The sequence below is a fragment of the Vanacampus margaritifer genome, chromosome 8, assembly GCF_051991255.1.
Source record: "Vanacampus margaritifer isolate UIUO_Vmar chromosome 8, RoL_Vmar_1.0, whole genome shotgun sequence".
NCBI lineage: Eukaryota > Metazoa > Chordata > Actinopteri > Syngnathiformes > Syngnathidae > Vanacampus > Vanacampus margaritifer.
The window spans coordinates 3,643,956-3,658,017 of NC_135439.1; the positions used below are offsets into that span (position 1 = coordinate 3,643,956).

The window sequence follows — 14,062 nt, forward strand, 5'->3', positions numbered from 1 at the left end:
ATTTTCATGTAAATCAACCAATCAATAAATACATAGCCTTGAGGCAGTGCTTTCGGAACGTTGCAGGTGCAAAATGCATAAACAAGTATTGGCTTGCCTTCAAGGTGTGTCATTTCTGCGTTTTTTTTTTAATAGTTGCAAGACAACCAGTGGCCACTTGGCGGTGATGTCGTGCAACAAACAGGAGCGCATCCTTCTCGTCACCTGAAACGTTCGAGGTAACCATAAATGTCTATTATACTGCATATCAAATGATAGGCTTCCATAGTCATATTGAATAATATAGTTTTGACATTGTGTGGTGAAACAATTAACAATAATAAATCCCATGAGGAGGTCATAAGAGAGTCGAATTGCACTTCCTCAATTTTGTTTCTCATCTTCGGGGTCGCAGCACTGTCAAGTTCACCGAACGCACGGAGAATGGGGGATCTTCAAGATAAATCATCCACGTTTACCATTTGATCTCAACTCGCGTCGAGTCTTGAAGCCGTTTTGACAGCAAATATTGGGGTTTGTACAATGTTAGAGTAAAAATTTACAGTCTGTGTCGAAAGGCAGGATCTTAAATTCCACATTGAAAAATGGGGAATTTGAGTTTTATTTTGGAAAACTCACCGGTAAAAAGCACTTCCCCCGTAAAGGCGGAGAACTTATCGTCATCATCACATATATCGGAGGAGGCGTTTGAGGGGGAAGAAGGTGCTCAAAACACGTTTGAAACGTTCTCCCTTCTAGAAGTTTCCATTCCCTTTTCGCCCGACACGGAGGGACAATGGCTGCCCTTTCAGCTTGGTTCTGGAACGAAAGGTTCTGGCTGCCCCACAACGTTACCTGGGCGGACCTCGCCGACGGTGCTCCCGGGGTGGAGTATCCCAAAGCCGGACACTTGTTGGCCGCCCTCCCAGTGGCTTTGGGGATGTTCGCGGTCAGGATGCTCTTCGAGAGGTTCGTACTCGGCGGGGAATGAACAACAAATGGCCGTCCCGTCAATTTTGATAGCCATTCTCGCTGAAGTTGCTGGGGTCAGTTAGTCAGCCCCCATAACTGCCACTAAAGTACAGCTGCTGATGCTGTTTATTTGCTTATGTCTTTTCCCTGAGACAAACAGCGATAAAGCATAATTATTTCTATGTAATGACGTTGGACTCCATTTTAGCTATAAAGGGCCATATTATATCAACAGTTAAGTTGTGTGAGTGTGTGAGAGGGCCCCACATTCATAACATAAAGTTTCGTTTCAATGATTTCTCATACTGTACATTTGCTCTTATGTCTATGTAATAAAATCAAGGCACAGCAATTGCACAAATTCACACCACGTTGATGACGAACAGATCCCTGCAGATGGCAGCGTTGCATTGCTTTGGATTGGAGATCAGCACAACTTTCCAGTTAAAGAAAAATCGAGTATCAAGTGCTCACGTAGGATGCCGATACCATTCACTGTAGTGCCTGGACTAGGGGCCATCGTTGGTACCCGCGTGACTCGTTAACGTCAATGATCGAGTCCCGAATAAACTCAAATCGCTTATTTTCACTTTTTCCGAAAAAACGCAGTCACAACATATGAAAAATCTCATTTGAAATGTTAACCGCTAAATGGAGTGCACTTTAAAAGTGCTTCATTTCATACGTTTACTAAGCCGGATTCACGTACCAAACACAGGAAATAATAAATATTTTTTAAGCATCAGGTCCGGCGCATTTGTTTTTGTCACATATTAAATCCATGTGTGTCACGTTTAGCTCAAGCAGCAAGCAAACAAACATTCTTTCCCTGCGTCCACCTCCTGCACGCCCCACCGCACATTTGGGCGGCTCTTATTGGAGCATTTCGTCGCATGACTGTGTAAAGTAGGGTGTCAAAAAATATTTTGTCAGCCCTCTCTGTCTTGCTTTGTTGTTTATAGTTTCATGTGTCACAAAAGCAATAGCATCAAAGTCACTGCTTTGTTTCTTTTCACAAAAAGCTCAAGTTCTCTACTTTTTGGTCAGAAGCAGGTGTTTTTCGTGAAACCAAAACATGTATTTCTGGTTCCTAAAGAATGGAAAAAGCTCAATATTTTTTTTGTTTTTTTTGTCTGCTTTCTTTTGGTAGGTTTGGTCACAGAACACAATATTGTTTTGGTGTTGAAAGATTAGTTGAGTATGATAGTTTTTGTTTCCCGGAGCACTTGTTTGTTTAAAGTACCGATGCCAATTATGTCATGAAATTGCGTTCAACAACAACAACAACAACAACTCCTCATTTGTCAGGTTCTTTTCACCACATCTCCAGGAGGCTTTTTATTTATTTTATTTTTTTTAAGTTTCTGGGCTTTCCCTGGTTCATTCATGTGACTTGTTATTGCCTCTTGTAGAAATGATGTGAAGCGATTTTATTGCTTGCCTGGCCTGACCTTCTCATTTCACAATGAAGATAAAACCTTAATCCCACTTAATATAGAGCGCAGATTGGAGGGACGTCGAGGAAGTGTGTTATTCAGGCAGATTGTTTCATGGGATGTCGTGTAGGCAGAACAACCTTTAGCGGCAGAGGCAGCATTTGATGTTTATACGAATTGGAGTCATTTGCTTGGGGTTGATTTGTCTTGTTTTAGTTGGCTGAACTCATGTTCAATCTTGGACTCGTTTTAAGATCTGAAATACACAAATTTCACATCCATGCAATGGCTTCGCTTCCCTTCTGGCAGCATCTCGGCGTGGGAGCCGCTGGGCTTCCTCTAAGCCGAGTCACGGGACGGGAGGCTGCGAAGCTGCGAAATGTGCACGCAAGTGGCCCGGATTCAAAAGCTTGTTGTGGTCCATTGTCTGGAAGTGAAGCTGGATGCCACTGGCAAAAATATTGATGCCATGCGTTAAACATCCTCACTGCCCTTTGCAACATTGTGGGCTGCTTCCTTCCTTCTCTTTGAGTTTTTTTTTTTTTTTTTTAATGCACTGTGACTTCGCCAGTGAGGTCAAGACCATGGACCGGAACCTCCTCGTTGATTGCAGGGGTTCTTGAACTTTTTGGGTCCACACCATTAAATGTAACTACCATGTAACGTTGTCATGATGCCAAAATTTCACTTTGATACAATACCTGTATATGTACCTCAATAACTGTACTGACCAAGTACCACGGCAAAAACTTAAAACATTATTAACTCTTTGACTGCCAGACGTTTTCAGAAAAGGGATGCCGTGGGTGCCAGCCGATTTAAGCATTTTGACTGATCTTTCAAGGTCCATAGAAAATTATGTGTTTGGACTATGGAAACACACATACTGCCAAAACAAGATTGGACTCTCATCTTCCATCAGAAAAAAAAAAAGTTTGTTTCTACCTTATTCCGTTTTTGAGTAATCAACAATAGAAAATGGTTAGTTTCACCTGTTTTGAAAAAACGTATTTTAACGTCTTTGGCACTCCTCCATAGGATTTTACGAAACGTTATTTAACGTTTTTGGCAGTCAAAGAGGTAATTGATCAGTGAAATAATAACTGGCAGCTAAACAACTTTTTTTTTTTTTAAGTATTATTTTAGAACATTTAAAAACTTTTGCTTAAACAAAAAAAAAATGGCTGCACTTTATAACAACTGAACACAAAACATTTACCAATTATTACTGATATTTTTATATATACCCAATCCTGCACAAAAGTATTACCGGTAGTTTAAAAAGTATTAGTATAAGCGCACCAAAAGACTTGTCAGTATTCTTCAGTATTTGAAGACGTAATAAATTATGGGTTGCGATTCCAGCCTGCCGTGATTTCCCCCGACCAACTCTCCCCCCATTTCTGCTCTTGTTGTTGCGCAATACCCAAAGAACTCAAGTACATCACACCAGAAGCAAAACTGTTGTCTGAGAATTGCTCGTATTTGTCAGCCACAAGAGGTGAGCCAGTGAGCACATGCCCTGATTCAAAAGGCATCCGACCCGAAAGCGTCGGCACGGTAGAGAACATCTGCAGATGTTTAACAAATTAACAGAAGAATTTTTGCCCTAGGGGAAACTCTATCTTAGTTGCATGAATTTATTGTCATGTGAAATACAACTGAGTGAGAGGATGTACAGTAGATGCAAAAAAAAAGTTGTCTTTTTGTGACACTTATACTATACTGAATTCTAATTCGTAATGTGAGGATGCTGTGGTTGTAAGACTTTGGATTATCATCACAAGGTAGAAACCACAGGAATGCCTTGTCTTGAACTTCCTCTATCGCGTCGCTAATAATTGACTGGGGTCCTTTTGCTCTATTCAACGTTGATTTTCAAAATATGTCTTTATAAATGTTATCTTCTATCGAGAATGTCGACACTGTCAGATTGCAGGCTTTTGCCCAAAGTCAGTTGAACAAGCATTAGAGAAAAATGCCTGGCTGTCCTCACTGCCCAAGATACAGTATTTTTTTTCCAGATAAAAAAATAATAATAAAAAAGTGATTTTCCTGTTTTTTTTAATCATCTCTGACCCTTTTGCACAGATTTATCGCTAGCACGTGTGCGAGGAGGCTGCACATTAATCCCGAAGTTGAACGAAGAGCTCCGCCCAATGCAGTGCTGGAGAAAGTCTTTATGTCCATTAGCAAGGTCTTGTATTTTCATTTTTCGATTTGTTGTCGTCACATGACATGGACTTGATGCACACGTCTTCCCTCCGGCAGAATCCAGTCTCACGCCATATAGACTGCTTGTCCAAGCAGCTGGACTGGGAGGTGCGCAAGGTGCAGCGTTGGTTCCGTCAGCGCAGGAACCAAGACAAAGCCAGCACACACGCAAAGTTCTGCGAGAGCATGTAGGTCTGCCGCATGGATTTGTTTTTGCCGCCATCTCGGTTGAAAAGGCAGCCATTCGGGGGGGCTTGTTTATCACTAGGCTTGGATGAAATTGAAATTAAATGCAGATTTTTGTGAGCTTGCGTGTGTTTAAATGTGATTGGAATCATTTTCTGGATTTTCCATTTCAGGTGGAGGTTAACATTTTATTTGTGCATATTTACCTATGGCTTCCAGTTTCTCTGGCAGGTGAGCACCCCACATGGATTGAACACTGAAATAAAAGTAATGTATTCGATTTATACTGTATAATAGCAAAGGGTTCTTTTTTTTAATGCATTACATATTTTTAAGATGTGTTGATTCATTTAACATGTGGGGCCCCATTTTCGTAGATCTTCATTTTTGAGGCGGGGCAAGTCTCGTTTGGGCCTCACTGGATCTCCCGGTGAACCACGAATGTTTTTTGTCACACGCCATCTAGCGTGCCTGACAATTCGGTGACAGAAAGATTAGAGAAGAGAATTTAGAGCAACTGAAAAGCAAGTCGTTGTAATGCAGGCGATGTAACGCAAGTTTGGTGGATTGCATCAAGATACAACACAATCTGCGCTACGGGGATGTTGTGTGGTGGATGTCATCATATTTCATTTGTCTGTATTGTAGAAATCAATTCATTGAACTAATTATTATCATAAGTAAAAAAAAAAATTAAAAAAAACACTCCCGTGACTGCGGCACAGCTGGGAGACAGGTGGAATGTCACACCTGGACGTACGATTTGTGGTAGAAGGCGGTTTCCGAGTGGCCGCTCTCCAGCTTTGGAGTACTACGGTTCTTTTTAACTCATTCACTGCCAATAAAAATATCTGGGGGGGAAAAAAAACGACCTTTGACGTCTATAGCCGTCATTGGCACTGAATGAATTAAATGTACTTGTCTTTCACGTGTCGATCTCAAGCACTCCACCAGGGTTAGTTAGGCTAACCCTAACCCTAACTCCACCCATGCACACACTTAGACTGAACTTTGTGCTAGACCAGGAAGTTGTCTGCTGAATTTTGATGTGCTCTCTTTTTTCATTATTTAGACACCTTGGATGTGGGATACACGGCACTGCTGGTATGGTTACCCTTATCAGGTATGTGGTCAAAAGTTTACATAAAAAGTCTCAACTTTAAGCCGTTGCTTGAAAGTGGCTCTGGAGCTTCCCTTGAGCCGAGCTGATCACAATATGGGCAGAGAAACTTTGTGTGGGAGCCACATACAAGTTTTCAGAAATTGTCATATAGCAAAAGAATTCAATAGCCAATTTTTGATTATTTACTGTATTAATCGAACTACGTGATAATCATGGATATTAGAACATGTCCTTTCCCGTTTTTGCCACCAAAGGTGTTGACGCCTGATCTTTACCGCTACTACATGATCGAGCTGGCCTTCTACTTGTCACTCATGTTCTCCCAGTTCACTGACGTAAGAAGGAAGGTGAGATGTTATGTGTGTGTGTGTGTGTGTGCGTGTGTGTACTGTGTGTGTGTGTGTGTTTTGAATCCATTTGAACCACATCAACAATCTCAATGTTGAGTTCATCCTTGAAGGTCACATGTATTTGTTTTTCCGGACAAGTAGGTGGGCAGGGGTGCAGCTTGTGCCAGTCACTCCATGTGTGTGTGCGCGTGTGTGTGTGTGTGTGTGTGTGTGTGTGTGTTTAGCACGAGGGCGCACACTCATGTGACTGTGCAGGCCTAAATGGCTAAATGATGCAAATTCCACAAGGCAGCAGCTGAGCGGCTTTGCACAGAGACACAAACACACCGGCTCAAATGTTCAACAAGAGATGAGACAAGAGTCATTTGTTGACAAAATGTGGGTCAATACTCGCTAAAAACTTAACATAAATAAGAATCTATCACGAACAGATTGACTGAAATATTTAAAAATGTAAAAAGGCAAGAATCCTATCAAGCTAATGTGAACAAAAAAACGGGAAACCTTCTCAAATGATCACCACAATCATTACATAGTAACACAATTCTGCATCGTTGGATTGTGCTGTTTATTAAGACGTATGATCCCACATTGAGATTGTTTGACTTTAGCGGCAGTCATTCATGTTAGCTCTGCCAAGAGCCGCTTGGGTTTTGACTTTAGTTTTTTGTATTTGGTTCTTGACATGGTTCCTTGCCTTTGCAAAAAGTTTCTGCTCATTTGGCACCAGTTTATTATTATTTTTTTTTTTGACAGCAGTGTAGGACGACTTGAATGTATTTTTGACGTAGTTCTTGATTTTTTATTTTTTTTGTAATTTATTTTTACAGATTTCTACTTGGTGTTTAACTGATTCATGGCTTCATTTTTGTTGTTTATTATTATTTTTAAACTCACTCACCTTTTCACATTCTTAACAATTTTAGACCCGCCCGCATTTTTTTCTGCTAGGCAATTTTATTTAATTATTTTTACTGGTTTGGACTCTTTTCCCACATAAGAACACACGGCAATGCTATTGAATCATTTTGTTTGTTACCAAATAGCTTCTTGACTGCTTAATGTCATTTATTTTGTGTTGACTATTGTTACTATTATTATTTTTTCGTTTTTTATCAACATAAAGCCAGAGCTACTTGACGACTTTCATTTATTGCGGGTATTTTTTGGAAACCTAACCCCAGCGGAAAACGAGGGAACGCTGCACTGCATACAGTAGTTCTCAGTCTTTGCGCATTTTCAGCATTTACCTGTAAATGTGTATCACATATTTAGAAAGAAATATCAAGTTCACGTCACAGCACTTCATGATCCTCTTTTTGACGCAGGACTTCCTGGCCATGTTTGTTCATCACCTGGCGACGGTGAGCCTGATCAGCTTTTCGTATGCCAACAACATGGTGCGGGTGGGCACCCTGGTCATGTGTCTGCACGACGCTTCTGACTTCCTGCTCGAGGTCGTTGAGACGCAAAAGCCGCTGCTTGGCAATTATGGAAGGAAGGAAGACAAGACACCGTAGCTTGATACTTGACTTTCTTTGTTATCAGGCAGGCAAAATGGCCAACTACGCCAAGTGGCAGACTGTGTGCGACCTCCTTTTCGGCTTATTTAGTTCGACCTTCTTCGTCACGAGGCTCGTCGTGTTTCCAATATGGTGAGTCCGAAAGTGGTTTGCTTTGACTTTTTGGGTTTTAACCCAAACATTAACAGCATTCACATGTTGTCCGTGGTCGTGTTGGTTTCTGGCTTTCTTCCACATTCCTTCTCGAGAGGACTTTAAATTGTGGCAAATCCATGTCCAGAAAGTAAAAACCTGGCCACAGTTTGGCTTTAGCCCCAAGTGCTAGCTAGCTTCCTAGCTAGCTCCCTGGGTGCTTGTTTACCTGTTATGGAGCTAGCTAGCTAGCACGAGGGGCTAAAGCCAAACTGTGGCAGGGTTTTTACTTTCTGGACCTGGATTTGCCATCTCTGTTAAATGTGAGTGTCAACGCTTGTTTTTCTATTTGCGAGATTGACTGGCGACCAGTCCCGGGTGCACCCTACTTCTCTCGCCAGTTACTGACCTTTAAGGGCTTTTCAAATTTTCCTGCCAAAATCATGCCCAACTATGATGGATATCCTCTTTATGGGGGATTTTATTTAATTACTCATGTGCACTGTCCTGGATTTTTTATTTTTTTAAACTCCATTTAAAGCACTTCATACAGTATACAGCGATGTTTGTTTTGAAAGTGCTCAATAAATAAAGTCAGCCGGAGTTTATCCCGCAACCCAATTGTGGACAAGTGCTATTGAAGATAAGTGGACATACATGTCAACCCATAAGGTTTGTCCGTATTTCTTACGGATTTTTAAGTGTTGCAAAAGCATACGGGCGTATTTGGAAATGAATACGGATTTAACTGTTTTCATGAAAATAATAATATTAGTATATATTGCTTACCCTTTTTAAATTTATTTAGTATTTACTGTCGGCTACGTGCTACACATGTGCATAAGCTCGATTTAAACAACAACCGGTCACAAAATCTCGTCTATCGCGCGAGACTTCTAACAGTTTCCTGACATGCGCAGTTAAGAAATTTGTGTTAGCGCGAAAATTGCGAGTCGTTCGCAGTGGTTGAGAAAATGGGGGACAAGGCCGGCCAAAAAAACAAGATACACCGGACGTTTTCGTTCGGAATGGACGGATTTATTTAAGGTAATTGGTCCGTCAAAACTTGGAGAAGAGTATGCATCATGTTCGCTTTGTTCACGGGACATTAAGGTTGCGGCATCTGGCATTTACGATGTCAAAGAACATTTGAAATCAAAGTTGCACGAGAGAAATGTGAAGCAACAAAAAAGTCAACCGTCCCTGTGATATTTAGAAATCTGTTTTTTCTTTGTGCAATAAAATGTCATTTGGAACAAGATACTGTCAATGTCTTCATATAAGAAAGAAAGTAAGGTAAGATTAATGTTATTGCATGAAACAGCTTTAGTATTGATAAAACTGACATAAGGATTTTTATGGGAAAATAAGGATTTTATGGGTTTGTAATACAGGTGGGACCAAATTAGGGTTGACATGTATGAGTGGAGGATGCAGACACAGTCACAGTCTCGTGCCGTAAGCACACAACATGTCGGCTGCCGGCCATCGGTAGGAAATGGATGACTCGCCACTGTAAGGCGATCGTGGATATTTAGTGTCAGTGTTCCTGCTCATTGGAGAAAAGTATCTCTTGAATAGGGCTCGGGAGGTGGGCTCTGATGACAATCTCCTGTCAATCAATTTGGGCTGAAAAGGATGACCTCATCGTGTTTCTTTCAGAACCCAAGCTCGAGTTACCCTAGACGTAATACAGTATACAATGGATGCCTCATGGGGGATTGAGGCAGGTCAGTCTGCAAAGTACACGAAGGCCCAACCACTAAGGATTTTGGATGAGGATTTGATAGTTGAAAAATAAATAAATGGTCAAATTTTTCCAAATATCGGCCTGGCCCAACCATACATTTTCTCTAGCGTTTGTTCTCATTGCGGTCATCCCAGGTGAGTTGGAGCCGATATGATTTTGGCCAAAAGAAGAAGAGTATAACTTGGACTGTTTGGCCAGCCAATTATAGGGCAGATACAGTTTGGACAAGCAGAGCATTCACACTCACATGAATGGGTCATTTAGAATCATCAATGAAACTAATGTGCATGTGTTTGAAGTGTGCGAGGAAGGCAGACTACCTTGCGAAAACCTACGCAAGCATGAGGAGAACTTGCAAAGTCCACACGTTGACACGTTTTGCACATCTTGCCTTGTGTTTGGGAGATTTTTATAATGCTCTGACAAAACCAAAGTTTAACTTGGCGGGATTTCTGAACATGATCAAATATCAGTTTACAAACAGACATCCACCAGTAAGCAAAAAAAAAAAATGCAGTAAAAGTTTACCAGAACATCAGAGGCAGTGATTGGTTAATTCTGAACACTGATTTGCAAGAGGGTGTGCACACTTGTGCAACTACCATATTTTTCTTTTCCCACAAAATATGAAAAACAATTACACTTTAATTATGGATTCTTATATATATATATATATAAATTTAGCTCCTCCCTGACATACATAGATAAAGATGTCATTTCATGTTTTCTACATACTTCCTTGACACCAATTACTACTTTCCTATTAACCTGGACTAAATGGCAAATTTAAAAATATCGTTGCTGTCCTGTGAAAAGAACTTATGTCAATTTAAAAAAAATAATAAAAAATTTAACGTTTTTGGGCTGTCTGCATTCAGTTTCATCCCATAAATGTAGAAATGGACGTAAGTGTTTTTCACAGAGCAGCGCCGATATACAGCACGACGATATCTGTCTGCCGCAGTCCGTTGTGGTGATGATCAACCTGAATGTACCGTGCGCCGCAGGGTCCTGAACTCCACCATGTTTGAGAGCTGGCACATCGTGGGCCCGTTCCCGTCGTGGTGGCTCTTCAATTTGCTGCTGGTGGTGCTGCAGCTTCTGCACGTCATCTGGTTTTACCTCATCGCGTCCATCGCCATCAAAGCCGTCCTGAGGGGCAAGGTAGGTCCCAAAAAGTCGGGGGGGGGCTTCAACAACCAAGTGCAGATACTTTGGTGTACTGTACTTAAGTGGGTGACTCCGGTTGCTGTATTTTGCTTATTTCTTGCCTGCATTTTATTTAAGGGCTTGAATCAGTACGACTTTTAACACTTAAGTGTGTGTACATCTACTTTTACCAACGCAATTTGTGTGTGTGCGTTATTTATTACTATGTGGACCTGTGTCGTCTCTGCAGAAGCTGTTTGGTTCTTCTCCCTGTGGACTGACAGACTCCATCTTTCTTTCTGCTTTTGCGCTTTGAGTGGTCGTTTTTCCTCCTCTTCACTTTTTTTGTGTCCTCTCGCCACGCCTTTGATGACTTTACGCTTCTTTCACACTGTAAGTCTTACTGTAGGTGCGTGAAATGTTTTGATCTTTTTCTCCAAAATTATTCAGTAGCAGCACCCTTTGGAAAGTTTCAAAAAAAATAAAAATAGCCCTTAACACGTGCTTCACCGAAGAAGAAAAAAATTGGACGCTTGTGCCAATCATAATATGACGCACGAAAGCCGCAGCTAAAATTGAACAGCAACTATTTTGTTTTGAAGCAGCCATTTTCGGATGAACCCCAACTCGGGAATTGGCCCAATTGGAAGCAGGACGAAGCGTTTTTCGCCTTTTGTCGTCGGCAGAGCGCGACGTCAAAATTTGGGAGATCATTTCGAGGAGTCGACATGAAAAATAGGGCGCAAGGACCCCCTACGCAGCTTTAATTTGTGGGCTTCCCCTCTCCCCAGGTGGACGACGTGCGCAGCGACATGGAGAGCAACTCCGAGGACGAGTCGGAGACATCGGACCAAAGCAGGACCGAGATGACGACGCATGCGCAAAAAGTGGAAAACGGCAGCAACGGCCACTGCGCTGCCGCCAGGAGCAGACAGCACGAGCACGCCACACCGACATGACCTCATCACAACCGTTTTGTGACCACTGTTCTTTTTTCTTTTTTTTCTTTTTTTTTTTTAACAGTCAGATGAACTTCATGAATGTCTCACACTAGACCACATCCTGACATGTTTGTTTTTGACCCGTTAAGTGATGTCACGTGGGACAAACCATCAGTTCACTACTACTACTAAATGCACTGTTGTTTTTACTACTTTCCTTTTTTTTTTTTTTTTTTACTTCCCATGATAATATGAATGGGTTTGTCACTGTCTCAGAAGCAGTGTTTCCCCAACTGTAATAATCAAAAGGCACACTAAGACAAAATGCACTTCATGGCCACAAATGAATATTTTAAGCACATGCTATATTTACATTGTGTTCACAGGTGAGTAAATTGTGTGCGCAGTCCGTCGACATTCTCATGAGTTAGTATTTCACATATTAGACCTGTTTCGTTGGCAATGATTAGAATTTTGTGTGCGCTCATCTCATTTTACTCACAGATGTACTTGTGAACCCAAAGCAATACTGTCATGAATGATACCAGATAGATACCAGTTAAAGTACATTTAATTCTTGTGCTATATTTGGCTTAGCTTGATGAACAAAGATACATTTATTGTAGACCATTTTCTAACCTTGGCCTCCGCGCTGCTGCCCCCGTGACCCGACCTCGGATAAGCGGCAGAACGTGGATGGAATTTTCTAACCATTTGCGTGAAATTTGAATGTTGGGAATCTCTGCATAAAGACCAAAAGTCTTCACGAAAGTTTCTTAAGTCATCCTTCTTTGTTTTAAAGACGCTTTAATTTCTCCCCAACAACTTAATCAAAAAAACGTTTCTGTTCATCAACATTAAATCATAAAAATGCACCGTTTGGGTAGTGTTCCAGGTTGGTACAGTCTTGTCAGTCTTTCATCATCTCTGGAGCCTGGTTTTCGGCGGCTAGTTTGAGTTCATTTCGCCTCACCATGAAGCGATAGGCCCGCACGCTGCACAGGTAGCCACCGTAGAGGGTCAGCAGCATCATGGAGGTAGAAAAGGTCTTGTAGCCAATGTCTGCCAAACGCTTGCCAGTAATCATGGTGGCAGCCTTGTTAGGGGAGAAGTACAGATCTTGAGTTCACAAACTTTCAAAGTCGATTCAAGTGTGGCGCAAATTTAATGGACTATTAAAATACTACAGTGAACTTGTTTCTGTGGCACCAAGTTGCCGCCAGATGGCGCTAAAGCAATACTAAGTGAGTAGGCTAGTTTTTAGCAAATAATAGGGTATGTTTCCAAAACAACTATGTTTTTTTTTTTATATAAATAGCAAAGCATTTAAAAAAATCACAAACGCAGTAAAAAAAAAATTCAAACGCAGTGAATTGTTACAAGTGTAGATTGGTGTGATGACGTTTACAATACTGTACCCCCCAAAATTGATATTACCTTTTCTTTTTTATTACAATGCGACGATGTATCATAAATGGTTATGGCTTGATGTAGGTGTATATACTTCATAAATACAGCTTATTTTAATCTTTCAAGCACAAACCTAACATTTTTAGTCGTTACCATTGGGTACTTAAGACCCACATTTGTTCTACAGAGCTTGACACAAAATAAATACATTTGTTTTCGCCAGCTAGTCACAACATTGTCAAGTAAGTCGTAAATTAGGTCATTTAAGGGAACAAGACATGCTTATTTGGCTTACTGACACGAGCAAATGAATGTGTCAAAAGCAAGACGTTCTTTTCCTCAATTGAAACTAAATTAACATGCAAATAATATATTGCGTAGTCAGATCAACCCCAATGTACAATGTTCTTGATTTTCTTACCAGTCTTTTCTTCAAAATGAGTTAAATCGTCCGTTTACGGTCCTCAATGTCAGCGCAATTAGCAGAAATGCTAACACAATTTCGTAAGTTACGGAAGCCCAAAAGGTAATATTCTTCTTCTGCAATTCATTTCTTCTGTACACAAATTCCACAGCGCCATCTAAGGTGTTTACGCTGTGCTGTATACAGCACCTTGATTTTAATTCCTTAAATTCATTGTCCGTAATACTTATTAAAAAAAAAAAAATCATATCTACATTTCAGAATGCCATTACAGACACAAATTACGTATATATATCTAGCGGTGTTGTTTCTGCACCTTCGTATTTTTCTTCATCTCACGTAAAATAAGAGTACTATGTTCATTTGATGACAAAACATTGAATATAATTGATAAATTTGACCATTATTCATGCTTTCCACATATTTTCCTATCTAGGAAAAATACATAAATTGTTTTAAAAAAAAAATCGGTA

General features: G+C 40.8%; 2 protein-coding genes across 4 annotated transcripts; one reads left to right on the forward strand and one right to left on the reverse strand.

Annotated features, from left to right (window-relative positions):
- Positions 1–653: 653 nt before the first annotated feature.
- cers5 (ceramide synthase 5) lies at positions 654–12,170 on the forward strand. Of its 3 annotated transcripts, XR_013295055.1 has the most exons (11): positions 654–948; positions 4,479–4,584; positions 4,659–4,789; positions 4,961–5,018; positions 5,860–5,910; positions 6,165–6,257; positions 7,589–7,717; positions 7,809–7,915; positions 10,673–10,829; positions 11,065–11,207; positions 11,606–11,754. XR_013295055.1 is itself a non-coding variant. In XM_077573156.1 (10 exons), exons 1-10 carry the CDS (start codon positions 776–778, stop codon positions 11,771–11,773), a joined length of 1,173 nt encoding a protein of 390 aa, XP_077429282.1. In that variant the 5' UTR covers positions 658–775; the 3' UTR covers positions 11,774–12,170. The 3 variants fall into 3 exon arrangements, 2 of the variants coding, with proteins under 2 accessions (XP_077429282.1, XP_077429283.1); XM_077573156.1 differs by lacking the exon at positions 11,065–11,207 and having other exon boundaries at positions 658–948; positions 11,606–12,170; XM_077573157.1 differs by lacking the exons at positions 654–948; positions 11,065–11,207 and adding an exon at positions 1,974–2,097 and having other exon boundaries at positions 11,606–12,170.
- A 138-nt stretch (positions 12,171–12,308) lies between these two features.
- cox14 (cytochrome c oxidase assembly factor COX14) lies at positions 12,309–13,730 on the reverse strand. The gene is made up of 2 exons (XM_077573159.1): positions 13,587–13,730; positions 12,309–12,851 (listed from the first exon to the last, which is right to left on the reverse strand). Exon 2 carries the CDS (start codon positions 12,840–12,842, stop codon positions 12,666–12,668), a length of 177 nt encoding a protein of 58 aa, XP_077429285.1. The 5' UTR covers positions 12,843–12,851; positions 13,587–13,730; the 3' UTR covers positions 12,309–12,665.
- Positions 13,731–14,062: the final 332 nt, after the last annotated feature.